At 46.6% G+C, this 18,569-nt stretch overlaps 1 protein-coding gene across 1 annotated transcript in view; it reads right to left on the bottom strand.

Moving 5' to 3' along the window:
• The window catches only part of SIPA1L3 (signal-induced proliferation-associated 1 like 3), a 108,296-nt gene that overhangs the window by 34,716 nt on the left and 55,011 nt on the right, over positions 1 to 18,569 (bottom strand). The window contains exons 11-13 of the mRNA XM_006899689.1: positions 16,420 to 16,547; positions 9,077 to 9,195; positions 7,170 to 7,597 (exon numbers count right to left, since the gene is read on the bottom strand). Of these exons, the coding sequence (XP_006899751.1) occupies positions 7,170 to 7,597; positions 9,077 to 9,195; positions 16,420 to 16,547 (675 nt within the window). The remainder of the gene's footprint in view (positions 1 to 7,169; positions 7,598 to 9,076; positions 9,196 to 16,419; positions 16,548 to 18,569) is intronic.

The following is an 18,569-nucleotide window of genomic DNA, read 5'->3' as shown; positions in this document are numbered from 1 at the left end:
AACAACCTATAGACCTGAGGATCATTGGTGGGCTTTATAAGCATCAGTTCACTCAATCATTTAAAGATTGAAGCTGTCAAGGATTTCATTTTACTTCGATCCACAATTAACACCCGTAGAAGCAGAAGTAAAGAAATCAAGTGATACATCTCACTGGGAAAACCTGCTACAAAGGACCTCTTTAATTGGCTCAAGAGCAAGGATGCCATTTTAAGGACTAAGGTGTGCCTGCCTGAGCTATGGTATTCTTTTCCAATTATTTCATATACATCTGAAAGTTGGACAAGTAAGAAAAACAAAAAAAAGAACTGATGCCTTTTAATTGTAGTGCTGGCAAAGAATACTGACTATACCACTGACCGCTAAAAGAACAAACACTGTCTTGGATGAAGTGCAATCAGAGATACACTGGCTATGTGTCAGGAGGAGCCAGGCCCTTGAAGAAGACATCATGCCTGGTGAAGCGGTCACCAGGTGCTGCCAGGTAGATGACCACTTATGAACCATCTTGACAACAGATCACAATCTTGCCCTATTCTGTGCCATCAACACCTCTCTGCCCCCACTATACATGAGCTCACTGTTATAGTCACGAGGCCAATCCATCTCATTGGGGGTCTGCTTCTCTTTCGCTGACCCCTCTGTTTTTCCCAGCAAGATGTTTTTTTCCAAGGACTAGTCCCTCCTGACAACATGCCCAACGTATGTGAGACAAAACTTCATGATCTTTTATCTCTGAGAGTCACCCTGGGTCAGGGAAAAAAGAGAATCAAGATGAACTGACACAGTGACAGCAACGATGGGCTTAAGCAGAACAGAGATTAAGAGGATGACACAGGGTCTGAAGGGCTTCATTCTGCTACAGAGGATCTCCAGGAGATGGAGATGGAGCTGTCGCGGTGGCATATATGGGAGAGTTATGGTATCTATCTCCCATTTCACAGATAAAAAAACTGAGGCCTACTTCATCCACAACTGGGCTGTGGGTGCTCTTAATTAAGAGTTCACATTCTTACTGCCACTGCGTGTTCTTTAAACAAACTCATTTTATGTTCCTTAACTTGTCCAGTGCTCACTTCAGCAGCACACGTACTGAAGTTGTAACGATAAAGAGAAGATTAGCATGGCCCCTGCACAACGATGACACACAAATTTGTGAAGTGTTCTATATTTTGAGGACATCATGCTCAGAAGGGTGGAAGGACGCAAAGGAGAGGAAGATTCTGGATGAGATGGATTGATACAGTAACTGGGGCAATGGGGTTGGTGTGTCGGAGTTAGTGAGACTTGCTCTGGACAGGGCAGACTTCAGAGCTGTTGTACATGGGGTCGCAGGTGACTCAGCAACACATAACAACAACTTGTTCCAGGCAATAACATCTGTGAAATCAGGGGATGGGCTGGTAACATGTTTCCTTGTTACTCATTAATGCAAACATATATCCATTTAGAACAAAATCTTTTCTTCCCAATATCACCCAAGTCACCTCAAGCACCTCATTTTTGGAGAGGCTCTTGCACACTAAAGCCTGGTTGCCTAGGAGAAAACTTCAGGAAGCAGCTTTAATGAATAGATAAGAATGATTTGCAATTAGCATCAATTGTCTGTATGCAAATGAGCACTCCCAACCCAGGCCCCTCTCTTATTGCCTGCTTTGCTCCCATTTTATTCTCTTCATTTCTGGGCCTAGCACATCCTCCTCTCAGACATGGGGTAATTTTATACTCATCCTCCTGCTCCGACCACAGTCTACTTCCCAGTGAACCAGTTTTAGATCAAGAATTTGGAAACCCGAAAGCACACTGAAGTTCACAATCCAGAACCTGTAAACAGAACAAGGGCCTCTCATCTAGTCAACTCTGCTTTGCCCACAATCGTCTCCAAGCCTTAGCACCCATTTCCAGCTGCGGTCAGCTCTCCGGGTGATGGACCATGAATGTCCTTTGCCAACCAGATGCCACTTCGGGGAGGACATATTCCCCCCAAACTGTGGGGAGAAGCAACAGAGTCGTTCCACTAGTTGTCAGCAAGGAAAGTACCTCGCAGAGGTCACAGTCCTTCTGAAGACAGCCTGACCCAATGGCTGATTAAAAAACCCAACAAAAACCTACCAACCATCACTGCTGTTAAGCTGATCTGATTACTCCACAGGATTTTGGAGGCTGTAATCCTTGTGGGAACAGACTCCCTCTTCTTCCTTCTGTGGGGTATCTGGTGGGTTTGAACTGCCAGCCTTTTGGTTAGCAGTCAAACACTTACTCTAAGGCACCACCTGGGCTCCCTAACTGGTCAACAGGAGGGGATGAAGACTCAGCCTCCACACCCAATGACCCCCAGCTCCAGGTTTCCGATGAAGGACAGGCCTGGATGCAGCTCCCTCTGCCCAGCTCTGTGGCCTGCTCTCGCACTAACCAATCAAGTGAACGCCTCCAGCCAGCACATTGACCTGTGACAATCCTTGTGGGTATAGCTTTGTGCCTATCTCAGTGATGGTCCAACTGTCTGTCTTCCTCAGTCACTCCACTCACTCAATGGCCTTGGAGTCTTGTCCCATTTTGCTGTTGTTCTGCCTCAGCGCCCAGCATTGTCTGCAACATGGTACCCAATGTTCTCCAACTCACAGAGACCCTGTGTTGGGTTTCTGAGGCTGTAAATCTTTACCAGAGGAGACTGTCCAGCTTTCTCCTGCAGAGTAGCTGGTGGAGTTGAACCGCTGACCTTTTATTTAGCCTTGCGGCACATAACACACTATTCCATTGAGGTTCCTGCAACATAGTAGGTCTTCAAGAAATACTTAAGGAGCTCTGGTGGTGTAGCCCCCAGCATGCTACTAAACCGATGGCTACACTTTACCAGCAGTTTGAATCCACCAGCTGCTACTCGGGAGAAAGAGAAACAGACTCTTCTCCTGAAGAGTTACAGCCTCGGAAACTCTACCAAGGGTTACTACGAGCCAGCATCAGCCTGATGGCAGAGAGGTTTTTTTGGGTAAAAAATTTTGCCTATTAATAAATTAATGAAATGAAGGAGCTGTCCAAAAGTACATGAACTGCAACAGATTAAAGAACTACCTGTCTAGAGAGTAGGACAAGAGACAGAAACCAGCTCACATTCACACTCTCACTTGTTGCTCCCCCCCCCCCCCCCCCCGAGATTTCAACCTTCAATGTGTGTGGATCACAGCTTGGGAGGATACCAACACTGAAACAGAAAGAGACTCCAAACCCTAACCTGCAGCCATCCAGTCAATTCCACCTGATACTGACGCCACAGGACAGAGTAGAGCTGCCCTGCAGGGTTCCATGCTGTAAATCTTTGTGGAGGCAGGTGGTGTGTAAAAACTGCTCACTTAGCAGCTGAGAGTGTAATCACTGCTGTCAAGGCTCCTTAACTAACAGAACTGATCCGCCAGCAGGTTTCAGAGGCAGCCAGTTGCATGGGAGGAGAATGCTCATCTTCCTCTCAAGGATCAGCTGATGGATTAAAACAGTGAGCCTCTGAGCTGGCAGGACAACTCTTTACCATTAAACTACCAGAGTTCCCAAAGTGACATGATAGCCTGGACTCTGATGAATACTGACCCTAAAAAAACAAAGCAGAACTGCCCCATAAGGTTTCCAAGGTTGTAAATCTTTCTGGAAGCAAACTGCCTCCTCTTTCTCCCCTGGAGTGGCTAGTGGGTTTGACCCGCTAAAATGATTAGTTCGCAGGCAGGAAATTAACCATGGAGCAACCAGTCTTCACTGATACTCTAAATCTCAAACTCTGCTCACTGGGTTCCCGGGGCTGTAAAGCACAGAAGCCTTCCCATCTACCTCCTGTGAGCAGCTGGTAGATTTGAATCGCTGGAAATGTGCAGCCTTTGGGTCAGCAGCACAACTCACTACAGACTAGGCCACGAGAGCTGTCAAATGTGTCAGAGGGCCACCTCTAAGGCAGGAATCACTGATCACTGCTCAGCATTAGAAACATGTAACTAGAACAGAGGTAGTGGGTCACTCTGTGAGGCTAAGTATTAGTCTCTGAGACTGGGGCTGTGGCACACCTGTTGACATTAATGATTCTCCTGTGGTGGTGGGCAGGGGGTCTGGGGTCACTGTGAGAGTGCACATGGAGGATGGCACAGATTTAGGAACAGGCCAAGGGGTCAGGAAGCCAAGAAGAACCTTGTGATCAGGCCCGCCCTCAGCCCTCTGTGGGCTAGGGGCTCTGGTCCCACTTCAAAAAGGTCCTGAGAAGGGAGTGAGTTTTAGACTGAAGGGTTGGCACTGGAATCCTTGCCACAAATCTTGGAAAGGTTTCTGCAGGATTTTTCTAGCAGGTGTATCACCAATGTCCATGCTTCCTCACTCCTTTCCCTGCTTCATGAACCCAGAGTAGCAGGAGCAGCAGCATGATCTGGAACTTCGAGAAAAATGCAAATTCTCAGACCTCACCCCTGACAGACTGAATCTGAAACCCCAGGTGGGACCAATCTTGTCTTTAACGAGGCTTCCTAGGAACTATTTAAGAATCACTAGACTATAGGAAAGGGAGCTCTGGTGGCCAAGTGGTAAGAAATTATGCGGCAAACTCCCAAGATGCACAGTTCAAATCCAGCAGATCCTCCGTGAGAGAATGTACAATCACCTCCTAAGTGATTTTAGCCTCTAAAAACCCATTGGGGAGTTAGCTAGGAGTCAGTTCTGAGTCCACAGTCCACAGGCCACAACAACAACATGCCAGAGAAGGTTGCCTGCTGGCACAGCAGGCCATGTGTGGGGCTGCTGACTGAAAGTTCTGCAGTCTGAATCCACCTTCTGGACCACATGAAAAAGGTAGATTTACAGCCCTAGAAACCTGATCGGAGGTCGGAGGTGACTGGACAGTAATGCTAGGGGGAGAATACTACAGAGGACCAAAGGCTACACTTAGATTTCCCAGACTTCCTAGCAGTGACAGGCCTGCTGAAAGATGTGGGTAAGCATTTGCATTTTCCAGCAGAGAGGGAGTGGTTACAGGTGTTGCGACTTTCACTGTGCTCTATGCCCTCTTTAGAAGCAGAACAGCCACCCTGACATAAGATGTCAGGATGAGGGAGCAAGAAGACAGAGAGCACCAGTGCTTGAGGTGCTCTGCAGTCCAATGGGTTTTTCCTCACATATGCCCTTTCTGGCCCTGGGTTTATAGTTCTGCCAAGGTGATCTGCTAGGTCCAAATAAGGTACACAGAACCCTTAAAGAGATTGGACAGTAGCTATGCAAAGTAAGTGACTGCTACCCACCGAGGAGACTGGTCAGGTATGCCATCCCGTTAGGCTTATAGAGCTAATTCCGGGGGAGGGGGGGTTGATTGCTGTCACTAATGCCAAAAGGAATCTGGAGTGAAGGGACCCAAGCTACAGGGCTGAAAGCCTCCTAGACACAGAACAGAGAGGAAAAGAGAGAGTGAGCTAACACTGAGGAAGGCATGAGAGGGTGGGAGGGTGGTTCCAGGAGATGGTGCTAGACAAGCATGGTGGGATTCTCAGCCCACAGCCAAGAGTGTCAAGAGAGGCAAGTGCCTTCGGGCAGACTTGCTGGCAGAGTAGGGGGCCTTCTAGACACTTGTTAGTAAAGCTGTAACATTTGCCTGAATGGTGGCAGATGCCAGGGCAAGGGGGTGCCTGGCAATGGAGGTCTTTGGGCCGAGAGGTTCTGCCTTTTGGTAGGCACAGCTAATAAGGTGCTAGCTTAGAGCTGTCTGGGTTGAAATCTGTCTTGATTGATCAATTGCGTCCTGTTTCCCGAGTTATTGCTGTTTCTTCCAAGATGATTCTAATCCTCAACTATAACCTGTTATGTCCTTAATAGGGAGGTCTATTTGTCTAGTGGGTAAGGAGTTATCCTGTCAACACAAAGGTACCAGGTTTGAATCCAGCAGGATTTCTGAGGGAGAAAGATGGGCAGTCTCTTCTAGTGCAATTTACAGTCTCTAAAAACCTGCTGTTGGGTTAGCTGTGGGTCAGTTCTGACTTGATGGCATATAATAACATTTGCCTAATAAATCCCATAATGAAAAGCACTCCACAAGTTCTGTGTGTCCACTACAAGGTATTATTGAACCTGGCAGAGGAGAATGCTGTGGGAGGATGGCTGGTTGTCAAAACTGGTGTGTCAGGGGAGCTCTGGTGGCCTAGTGGCAAGAAGCTGCACTGCAATCCCAGAGGCGCATGGTTCGAATCCACCAGATGCTCTGCCGAGGAAGGAGGGACAATCTCCTCCTGTATCAGTCAGATCTGACTTGACGGTACACGCACACACACAAATCATAAAATAAAAAAAAACACAAAAAAACAACAAACCCCTGGTGTGTCTGCGTCACAGGAACCAGCTTTTGGCACATGGCATGATCTCTCTTCTCTCTTTCTCTCCATGAAGTCAGGATCTTCTGACTTCACCAACTTACCTTCTCCCTGAGCTGCTGCCCCATCTGCTCTAGCTCTCTCTGCTCTTTAATGCTCCTTGGGTAAGGCCCCTGAAGTGAGCTCTGGTGCTGTGGTCCTTAGGGAGATGACTGCTAGGCCAAAGGCCATGCTTTCCACTGGTCTGAATCCAACAGTGGCTCTAGAGGAGAAAGACGAGCAATCTCCTTCTGTGGGATTTACAGCCTCAGAGACTCTCTGAAGGGTTTCCAGAGTGAGAGCTAAGCCACTGTGGGCCAGGATTTCTATTTTATCCACCCAAATTCCCACCTAAGAGATAAGAGTCTGCCCTGAGAAAGCATAAAAACCACCAGTCTGATAATTGTAAAAGCCAAACAAAATTAAAAACAAACAAACAAACAAACAAACAAACTGAAAAAAACAACCCCACCATGTAAAAATATGATGAATGATTATAAAAAAAACAGAACAAAAGTAAAACTACTGGTCTGACTGGAGAGAGAAGGAAAAATCGATAAAGGGTCAGAGAGAGAGAGAGACAGAGACAGAGAAGACAGAGACGGCCGAAGCTCTCTCTCCTACAACCTGGAGTCTTTGAAGGAGCTTGGAGGGATAGCAGGGAGGTTGTCTGTGAGCAAGGTTGTCTCTTCCTGTCAGCAAACCAGTGCGCATGCGCGTCTGCATCATGTTTCTGGGAGGAACTCCACAGTCAGGACTGGAAGGTAGCCAGACCCCCTGAATCTAGAGCTGGTGCAGCTGACTTACCTGGGCTGCCTCGGTGGGTCCCGGCTGCCCCCAGCTAGGCCCGTGGGAGTGCTGGAGGCTGAGGAGTACAGTTTTGGTCGGTAGCCCTTGTTCTGGCCAGCCACCGCTGGGGTGGGTGAGACTTCCCGTCTTCTCTCTGCGTGGTGGGACCTCCCGCTGGCCTCACGGCCCCCACCACAGAGCCCTAAACTTCCTGGGGGCTTGTGTGGCTTGTTAGTCCGAGGTGCCTTGGCCAGGGACATGCAGCTGGGGCTGGAGGTGTAGAGGGTAGTGTCGATGCCGCTGTCACTCGAGCCGCCTTTGGAGAGGGGGTCTTGCTCTGGCTCCAGGGGGTCTAGGGGGTCAAACCAACGATCATCGCTGTGGCTGCTGGATGTGTTGCTGGAAAGAGTATTGCTGCTGGAATGACTGGAGTACTGAGGCTCTCCCTAAGAAGGCAAGAGATGTGCATTAGCCCTAGACCCATGAGACGCTGGGGGCACCATGTCCTCCCTGCACTGTCCTTCTACCTGTGTGTGAACCCTGGAGCCAGAGAGCTTCAAATGTCGCCTTCCCCATATACTGGCTGTGTGACCAGAGGCTTAACTTCTCTGTGTCTTAATGTCTATAAAAGGCAGGGGGGAGAGGACAGGGGTATGGGCCCTGTTTGGTGGGGTTGTTGGGAGGAATCAAAGAGGTCATGTTTTAAGAGGCTTTTCACATCCCATTTTCCCTTCTCTCCCAAATCTGTTACTCCTGACTCTTCTTCATATCAATTCTTCAAATCTCTTCCTCCTGCCAGCTTCCTTCACAACTTCTTCCTCCTAGGTGCCCCACCAGAGCCTGCAAGTCACCCTGGACCTTGCTTTGGTTCCCAGTCAGAAAGCTTTGTTGGCTCTGTTCTCACAACTTTCCACTCCATTGCTCTATCTGGGCCTGTCCACTGTTGCCTGCTCCTGCCTTCCCCCCTCCACCGAGGGAAACTGTGAGCCCAAGTCAGAATATGCCTCTCGCCTGCTAAGAACCTTGTGCAGTTCCATCTCACTCAGGATTACAGTAAGAGTCCTCACTGGGACCCAAGGAAGAACCCCAGGATCTGGTCTCTAACTCCATCTCTTCCCGCCTCCTTTTTGAGCACGTCACTCCAGCCATAGTGGCCCAGTTCGGTGAGTCTACTGGGCATGGCATACCTTAGGATCCTTGCACATGCTATTCCCTCTGGCTGTAACATTCTTCCCTCAAATATTTTCATGAATATGCCCTCACATTATTTAGTTTTGGTTTAAATGTTGCTTCCTCACAGGACTTCTCCACATCTTAAACCAACAGTGCTCCGTCTCCTTTTCCCTTAAATCAGGTATTGTTTTTTCTCTCCCACAGCAAGGATCCATTTTTGCTGTAATACAATGCATCTGTTTATTGCTTCTTGCCTTCACTGGATGTTAATTTTGTGAGGCAGAGACTCATCTAATCCTTGTCAAAACACTTCGTGCTCATTTCCTAGATTTCCTTGTTGGGGAAGGGAATCAGGTGTGGCCATTTGAGAGTATCCTGGTCAACACAAGGCAAGTGGGAAGATGCAAGGACCCAGCCGAGGGCTCTGAGGTGCTGAGGACCGTAGGGGCATAGGAGGGCAAGCTCTTGAGTTCGTTCCTAAACCCTTGTTCAGAAGGCTGTTTATTAAATATTCATATTCTTTTAATACATCAGCAGGAACAAACTTCTATGGGACTGGCTCCAGATGCTAGGGTTGGAACACGGTGAAGATAGTTGGTGAGGGCTGCTCGACTTCCAGAATCAAGCATTCAGCCCTTCTGCTTGAGTCAAAGATGTCTCATCCATGGGCGTTTAGGGGCTCACACCCAGGCCAAATAGCCCAGCCCCCAGTGCAGTCAGGGTGGCAGAGGGGCTGGTGGGGCCAAACTCACTCTGGAATGCCTGTTTGGGGAATCTTTGCCTGCTGTGTCCTGCCTGGAGCTGTGCTTGCTGCTGCTGCTTCCAGTCACGGCTGAGAGTCGGGCCTGCGCAGGCACATGCCACAGAGGCTCTGCAGGAAGAGAAGAGACACACGAGCCATTAGAGGTGATGCAGGCTGGCTCGAGGCCACTGACAACGCTGATCCTAAATTCAGTCTGATAGTTCCATACATCCCAGCCTGCCTGCTCAGCTCACACTAGGCCATGGCCTCGCCTCTACAGTTAAGACATCTTGGGGTCTAACAACATGAAGAATAAGGTATGTGCCCGGCACCATTCTTTGTGCTTTATAGGTTAATTCACTTAAGTCTTACAGCTCTACTCCAACCTCATCTCCAAATGAAGCGAAACATTTTTATACTTATTGACCATTTGGATTTTCCTGTTTGTAAATTGTTGTTGTATACCAATAAGTCAGAACTGACCCTCCAGTGGGTTTTCAGAGGCCGTTAATCACATGAAAGGAGACTGCCCATCCTTTTTCCTCAGAGCAGCTGGCAGCCTAGAACCATGTACCTTTGTTACATGTACATTGTACATTGTACAATCGTAGCATAACTGCTTGCCTCTAGGTCACAGGAGCTCCCACCTACCCCCTCCAAGGGAAGCCTGTCTTTTACAGAACTGGTTATCAGTTATAAGAATAAGTAACTTTTCTTTTAAAGAAAAATGAAATAATCAATTAGGATCAAAACGACAACATGTGCCAAGGAATAAAGCTCGGGAGACAGGAAGGGACAAGAAGGATGAATGGAAATGGGAAACAGAAAGAAGTGGGTCAAGTGCTGTTACAATGTGGGAACTGTAACTGATGTCACAAAACTGACAGTGAACGGAACTTTCATGCAAATCACAATTGCTTGTTGTTATATGCCATCGAGTTGCCTGCGACTCCTAGCGACCCTATGTACAACAGCCCTAAACTCTGCCGTATCCTGTGCCAATCTCACTGTCTCTGACACATCTACCCCCATTACCCCAGCCACTGAATCAACCCACCTCATAGAGGGTCTTCTTCTCTTGCGCTGTCCCTCCACCCTCCCAAACATGATGTCCCTCTCCAAGGACTGGCGCGCCCCTTCTTGCAACACGTCCAAAGTATGTCAGACGAAGCATCAGAATCCTTGCCTCCAAAGAGCAGCCTGGTCTTTCTCTAAGATGAACCTGTTTGTTCTCTTAGCAGTCCATAGAATATTCAGTACTCTTCTCTAGCACCAGAGCTCAAAGGCATCAATTCTCCTTCTATCATCCCTAGTAACTGTCAAGCTCTATCATCCCTAGTAATTGTCAAGCTCTATACAGAGTCATTGTACCAAATGGAGTTGGTGGACACAGAAGAATTTAATGAAACAATGTGGTGATGAAGGAGGAAATTCAAGCTGCTTTGAAAGAATTGGCAAAAACTAACAGATGCTGCCCTAGATGTGCTCACCAAATTGTGCCAAAAAATCTAGAGGACAACTGGCCAACTGACTGGAAGAGATCTATATTTGTTCCCATTCCAAAGAAAGGTGATCCGAGAGTATGTGGAAATTATCTAATAGTATCATTTTTTTTTTAATGCGTGTACCGTCAAATTGGATCTGGTACCGTCAAATTGGATCTGACTGGTACAGGAGGCGACTGTTCCTCCTTCTTCAGCAGAGCATCTGGTGGACTAATAGTATCATTGATATCACATGCAAGTAAGATTCTGCTGAAGATGATGCAAAAACGACTGGAACAGCACATCAACAGAGAACTGCAAATCACAATAAAATGTTAACAATTAAAAGCACTGATTTACAGTTTGATCTTTTTACTTTACAATGTATCACACTTACTGTTAGCTTGTTATCTTAATACTTTTCATACAATGGCACATAAGTTTGTATTTTTAATAGCTACGGACTATTCCATTGTATAAAATGTATTTATGGCCTGCTGGGCTGCAATCCTGAAGGCTGTGCTTCAAATCTGCCAGCTGTTCCTTGGGAGAAAGATGGACAACCTTCTCTCATGTGATTAACAGCTTCTGAAAACCTGCCAGATGTTCAGCTACGGATTGGTTCTGCCTCGGTGATACAAAACAACACATGTACATTAATGTTCACCAAGCCAGTTTATCTTTGTTGAAAGTGCAGGGTATTTTGAATTTTACCTCACTACAGCATTACTGAGGTCTTCCACTATAATATGTCTGGGTCCAGGTTCTAGAAGTGTAATTGCTGGTTTAAAGGTGAAAAAGGTTTAAAACTAGTGACTGGTGTGGATATGAATCTAAACTTTCAAGGTCAGTCCTGTGCCTGAGTGAGCATCTCACTTTTAAAAATATCTGAACTCCACAGGAGCTCTGGTAGCCTAGTAAACAGAGGGTTGTGCGGCCAACCCAAAAGAAGACAGTTCAAATTCACCAGCAGCTCTACAGGTGAAATATGGGCAATCTCCTCTCATGTAATTAAAAAAAAAATTGAACACCAACAAAGGGCATTTAGACAATGTTAAAATTATAAATGATGCCCATCAACAAACGAATGGATAGAGAAGCTGTGGTATATTCACATGGAATATTATGCTGCATTGAAAATCAAAGAACTCATGAAATTTTATACAAAATGGGTGACCATGGAGGACATTGTAATGAGTGAAATGTATCAGTCACAAAAAGACAAATACTGTACAATGCCACTGTTATAGAATAGGACTGATATGGGGGTTGGGAGGAAACTAAAAAAAAGAGGGGACAATATACACGGCATTGACGAGGGAGAGAACTGTGTAAAAGGAACATATGGTTAGGTATTATCGGCATGACAAGAGTCCAGAATAAGAGGTGCATAGTATAGTGGTGGTGGTGGTGGGGTGAGGAATGACTGTGTAACAACGAAAGAACTTTTCCCCCCAAAGAACAAAGCGAACTGGGGGGAAGGGAGAACAGCGAGGAAAATGTGTAACAATGAATGAATGGAAATTTAAAAAAAGAGAGGGAAAAAGTTATAAATAAATGCAACTGAGGATCTGAACCTGAGTGGGTCTAACTCAGAACTTAAACTTATCATCATTACTGTGTATTTTTATTATTATGAATATGATGATTATTAATCTTGTGTTCTTCAAAGGTAACATTCTAAAATGAAAGGTCTATGAATGAAAAAGTCTATGAAAAATCAATATAATATTTAAACTGTTACAAATTTTTTTTTAATAAAATCATGTGTTCCGTGTCAGGTACTAACATGTATGCATCCTATACATGCATCACTCACCATCTTGTATCTTCCCAATAACAGTGTGTGTGTGTGTGTGCGCGCATGTGTGTATGAAAGATATTATCATTTCTAGAAGATGAGGATGAATATCAAGACTCACAGAAGTAACTTTTTCACAGTCAGAAAGAGCCAAGCACGGTACTCAAGTCCGTAGGCATCACAGCCTGTGCTCACTGGTAACCAAGAAAGGTATAGTAAGTCTGTGGTGATGATGGACCAGGTAGGTATGGTCTTACTGGACCCCCAATTCACTTTGGAAGGAGAGGTGCTGAAAACGTCCATTCACAGAGATGAGTCACCACCTGGAGTCGGGTGCTCAGCACAAGGCAGACCCAGAAATGAAAATCAGGCCACTCAGAGTCTGAGCTCAGGACCTGACACTGTTGTCTTCAGTCCAACTCAAATCTCTGCAGGGGATGGCTCTCAGGGCCCTTGGCTGTACCCAAGGTGTTGCTCTGAGTGTGTCTTTCACCAGGGAACCATGGAAACAAGAAAGCTGGAGCCCTGGCTGCTGTGTGCATGTACTCTACCTCTGTAGATGGTTTTCCTTTTTGGAGAATACTGCATATCTAGGAGATGCTGGTCCTCGAAGGAGACAGCCACACTGTGCTGGGAAAACCTATTTCTACACAGAGAACCAGGGTCCTGGTCATCACATCCAGCCCTGTGGCTTATACTACTTTTAATCCTTAGGTCTTCATCCTTTCTGTCTCTAGCCTGGGCCTCCCACTTCCACAAATTTCTTTTATTCCAGTGAGATGGACCAACTTCTTCAGTGAATTATGGGTGGGCCTGGATACTTCTCTCTTCTCTCCCCCAGCCCCCCATTAGTAACTTGATGAATGAGTGCAAAGATGAAGGGCTGGATTCCTTTCCCTTCTGGGCTCCCCTGTGTCCCCTTGTCCCTGGCTCTGCTGTCACATGTCCTGATACTTCTGTGTGGGCTCTTCATCAAATTTCTGGATTGGCCCTCAGTGACCTCCCTTCTAGCTCTGTTGCCTGGTGGTAAAATGTACTGAAATGGTGAGTTTGGGGTTTGTGGGGAGTGCCTGTGGGCAGCAGGGGCTAAGGTGAAACAGGCATTGATTTAAAGCCCAACTGTGACTTAATCAGCAGGGACCCCGGACAAGCGATTGAACCTTTCTGTGCTTCACCTTCCTCCTTTCTCAAACAGAGCAACTGTGATGCCTGCTCCACTGTGTTTCCGAGATGATGAACTAGAAAGGCAGGCAGAGTACCTAGTTCCTGACACATACAAGCATGTAAACCTACTATTGTTATGAGGATTATTATCATGATCAAGGCTGGGCAAACTTCTGACTAGACTCCCCATACTCCTTACCAGTGGACTTTCTTTGGGGTTTTGAACACATGAGCATTTCAAATCACCAGTTACCCTCGTGTGTATAATTGTGTATTTGTGTGCATGCAAATGTGTGTGTGGTGCAGATGGAAAGGTTGTTGCTGTTGCTGTGTACCGTTGAGTTGGAACTGACCCATAGTAGAACCTCTAGTGGGTTTTCAGAGGCAGTAACTCTTACGGGAGGATATCATCCATCTTTCTTTCATGGAGCAGCTGATGGATTTGAACCGTGTACCTTATGGAAGGATGGGGTAGTCAATTTACAATAAGGGCCCTAGGAAAGGAACTATACTCTGGGGATCAGAAGAGAGGAGGCTAAGAAGAACAAGGGTGAGTTTCTGAGAAATCTTATTCAGGGTTCAAGGTGAATGATGGGAAAACTCTCATCATTATTTTACACTTGGATGTAATGAAATCACCAAGGAATGTTTTGTTTCTCCTCACATTTCTGAGCTAGATTTAAAAAAAAAACACCAAATCTGTCTTGAGCCAAGATCCTAGAACTGCAGGCAGCGACAGGCAGGACGAAGCACGCTCAAGAGAGCCGCCAGCCCTGCTTGCAGGTCCCCAGGCAGCAGCAAGGGCGCAGGAAAGGGGCGTGGCCAGCACGCTCAAGCCCAGCCTGTGGTTGACAGAAATGTGGGATTTGGGTGGTGGGGTCTGCTACCTCTTCGCACTTTGAGAATGCCTGGGGGTCATGGCCACTCCTATTGTGGAAGATAAGGGACAGGGTCACCCCTCCAGCTGCCTAGAAACCTTTATAAACGGCCCTTAATGTCAGTGCTTCCTAACACTTATATTTTCCCCCCTTTCTTCTGAATTCACCTACCCACTCACCCATCAATCCGGTGGTTCTCTTACTTAAAAGGGATTACAGAGATTTTACATGAAATCAGGTTTAAAAAATCCATCTCAATAGTACATTTGCATGATTTATGTATATATAGATCTAGTTACCTATATATATCTCTACATCTATCATGTGAATGAACATCAGTAGGTGCTTAGTCTCACCAATCATCAGGAAAAGGCAAATTAAACAGAGCAGCAGCCACCTCAGATCACCTCCTCACTGCTGGCCAGTTAGTTCTGATTCAGATGTAAATATTTACGAGAGATTGTTCATTTTTCTCTTTTGGAGCAGCTGGTAGATTTGAACAACTGACTTTTCAATGTGACTGCATCACTGACTACTGAATATATGGAACAACTGCAACTCTCAGATGCTGCTGGTTGGAGGGTCAAGGAATGCAACCACTTTGGGGGAAAGTGTGGCTGTTTCTTATCAAGTTAAACACACCTTATCACATGATGTAGCAATTCCACTCCTAGATATGTATCCTAGAAATGTGTGCATGTGCTTTCCCAAACAGGTATGTAAACGTTCCTGAGAAAACTATTCCAAGCAGCTCCAAAAGTGGAAATAACTCAATGTCCATCAACATTGTTGTTGTTTATGTGCCATCGAGTCGCTTGCGACTCATAGCGACCCTATGTACAACAGCCCTAAACTCTGCTCTGTCCTGTGCCAATCGCACTGTCTCCGACACACACATCCCGATTACCCCAGTCACTTAATCAACCCCCCCCATAGAGGGTCTTCCCCTCCTGTGCTGTCCCTCCACCCTCCCAAGCATGATGTCCTTCTCCTCACAACATGTCCAAAGTATGTTAGACGAAGCCTCAGAATCCTTGTCTCCAAGGAGCCTCCCAGTTTAACCCTTTCTAGGATGAATCTGTTTGGTTTCCTAGCAGTCTATTCACACCATGAAAAATACGCATTTCACTGTTACATAAAATCAGGTGGATTGGATGACTTTCACAAATAAAACACTGAGTAAGAGATTCCCCCCACCTTCCACCTGCCCCCAATCACACACAGTGGAATTTCACAGTCCTTATCCAGAGTGAAAAATCAAACCAGATAAAGGTATGTTATCTTGTCAAGAGTAAGGCAGGGGATACGGATTTGGCAGGGGGTACCAATTAGAAGGGACATGTGTGGGAACCTCCAGGGAGCTTGTCCACTTTTTGTCCCGGTTAAAGCATGAGTACTTTCATTTATGATCTGTTATCAAGCTGCACACTCTTGAGTTAGATGCCCATTAAAGTAAAAAAATAACTCCACTCACTGCTTTTGAGTCGATTCCAATCACAATGACCTGATAGGACAGAGTAGAACTGCCCCATCGGGTTTCTGAGGGTGTAAATCTTTATGGAAGCAGACTAGCACCTCTTCCTCTCACAGAGTGACTGCTGGGTTTGAAGCACCAACCACTGCTTAACCACTGCATCACCAAGGTTCCTAAACCAACCAATCAACCCATCAACCAACCCAAAACAAAGGACAGGTCTATAAGAAGAAAAGCCAGAGCATGCAGTCAGCTCTGGTCCCTGAGAGAGCAGCGTCTTTTCAGTTCTTTGTGGGGAGATAACATTCATGAGCAAGCAGGGTGTGCTGCTCCCAATGTCTCTGTGTCAGACACCAATGCCCAGACAGCTCGCCTGGCTGGGTAAGAATCAAGCTCACTCTCTGTTCCCAGTGCTCCCCTGGGTGACCTCTCTAACCTTACAAGTGGCTCTTACAGTTGCCCTTTGTGCTTTATGTGTCACTGACAGGTCTGAGCATGCGCCGCCATCAAGCAGGTAGTCCTGTGAGGCCAGGCGGCTAGGGAAGGCCCTACCTGGCTTCTGGCGCTCCATGGTGCTTTCCTGGCTGGTCAGGCCACCCGAGGAGGAGTCGCCGCTGGAGGTCCCATCATGGGGGAAGTGGGAATCCAAAGACAGCAATGGGTGGGAGGCGGCCGCATACCTGAAGGGAGTGAGGAGAAACAAGACAGGGTAAAGTGCTGTTGTTGCTTATGGCGGTCAGAATGGACCCACAGCTGACCCTCCAGCGGGATTTCAGAGGCAGATAATCTCATGGGAGGAGACTGCCCATCCTTCTCCTGCAGAGCAGCTAGTGGCCTCAAACTGTATGCCTTCGGGATTGCAGCACAGCTTCTTGGAACCCTGTTCACCAGGGAGTTTGAAATGCTTGGGAGGTTCTGCTGTGAAGGGCAAGAAAGCTGCTGGTAAATGGGTGAGTAAGTCAGAGAGCGTGCAATTAACTGGGGCCAGGAAACAAGGAAGCATGTGATCAGTGGTGGCAGAAAGCGATGGCAACAGTTGGTTTAATTGCTATTGGAAAATGCTTGTCACTCCTCTGTAGCATCCGGTCCCCACTGGATCCTCATCATTTCCTTCACCTGCTCCCCCCACCGACCAAACTGTGCAGCTCTGTAGCTGCATCCTGGCCCATCCTCACCCTTCTGCCCCCAACCCTCACCTCCTTGTACCCCCAATATGTTTTTCCCAATTGAAAAAAATAGAAAAGAAAAAGAAAGCGAGGGCAGGGCAGGTCACTACGGGAGGAGGGGACAGCCACTATGGTCTCCTATCCGCCAGCAGAGGTGGAACACACAGGTGACGACGTGAGATGGGATGAGCTGCTGTCAGTGTCACTCTTCCAGGCCTGTGGAAGGTTCTCTTTCTGTTCACCGGGAATATCATTTAATTGTTTCTGCATACACAATTTGTATACATTGTCTATCATTCATGGACACTGCATTTCATACATTCCTACATTCACATTGTGTGTCAAACACTCACTCAAGTACACTGGATTTATTAATCATCATTCATCTATGCTACTGTTACCCCATCTTTTCAGGCCTCCCCGGATCTTTCCGAACACCTTCATCTCCTCTCCAAGGGAGCACTTCTAAGCCTAGGAAATCTAGATGTGGGTGGTTGAGGTTCAAACCTCATCACTATCTCCTGGCCAGTGGGTGGTAGTAACTTCCCAGTTCCAAGCCTGTTTCCCTAGCTGTAAAAGGAGATCACAAGGGACCCTCCTTTCAGAATGAGTGAGTGATATCTTGTTTGTCCAGCATTCAGCCTGGGGCCAATGATGTTGAGCCATGACAGCTGGCCAACGTCAGGATGCCATGTTTCTGCTGGAGGAAGCTAGCACAGGGGAGAAGGTTTGGCCTTGGCTTTAGAGGGAGGCAGGAAGCTCTGAATTCAAACCCTAGTTTCAACCCTTACGAGCTGTGTGAATTTGGTCAGGTCAGTATACCTGTAGTTGAGTCAGTTTTCCCATCTGTAAAATGGGGACATTTTCTTCCTGACAGGCACAGGGAGAGGAGGAAATAAACTAACAGAGTTATCCCCCAGATAAGAGAGTCTCCTGCATAATCTGCTCTACTTAGAGCCAAGGGGGAAGATTTAAGGGGAAAAACACTCTGCTTTGAAGTCCATACGGAGTAGAGGTGAAAATTGGGACCCCTTTCCCTGACTATTCCAAGATCACTGTCAACTCAAAAGAGGGGCTGTCTATACAAATACCAAGCTCTATCCCTCCCCTCAAAACATTAATAAGTCAAGGACAAGAGAGAGGTGTGTAGGTGTGTGTGTGTGTGTGTGTGTGTGTGTGTGTGTGTGTGTGTGTGTGTGTGTCTGTTTGTTTATGTCAGTGGGTACTGGATAGTCTAGAAACTTGCTTCTACTCACCTGCCGATACCATACTGACTACTTCCCCAGATCTTAACTTCTAATGCCTTTGGAAGGGAAAGGGGTCACCAGAATTCAATAAAGAAACATAAGAAATGTATTATTAGTGCAAAAATGAATGAATTTTGTGCTGCCATCTCATTAAAAGTATTCATTTTTAAAAGTAGCATTAAATCAATAGTTGTGTCATCAAATAAATATAAAAATAAAATTAAGAAAGAAAGAAAGAAGGAAAGGAAAGGAAGGAAGGAAGGAAGGAAGGAAGGAAGGAAGGAAGGAA

This window comes from Elephantulus edwardii, unplaced genomic scaffold (assembly GCF_000299155.1).
Source record: "Elephantulus edwardii isolate Elephantulus edwardi_28Jun2011 unplaced genomic scaffold, EleEdw1.0 scaffold00266, whole genome shotgun sequence".
NCBI lineage: Eukaryota > Metazoa > Chordata > Mammalia > Macroscelidea > Macroscelididae > Elephantulus > Elephantulus edwardii.
This window is presented reverse-complemented; position numbering and strand designations above follow the sequence as displayed.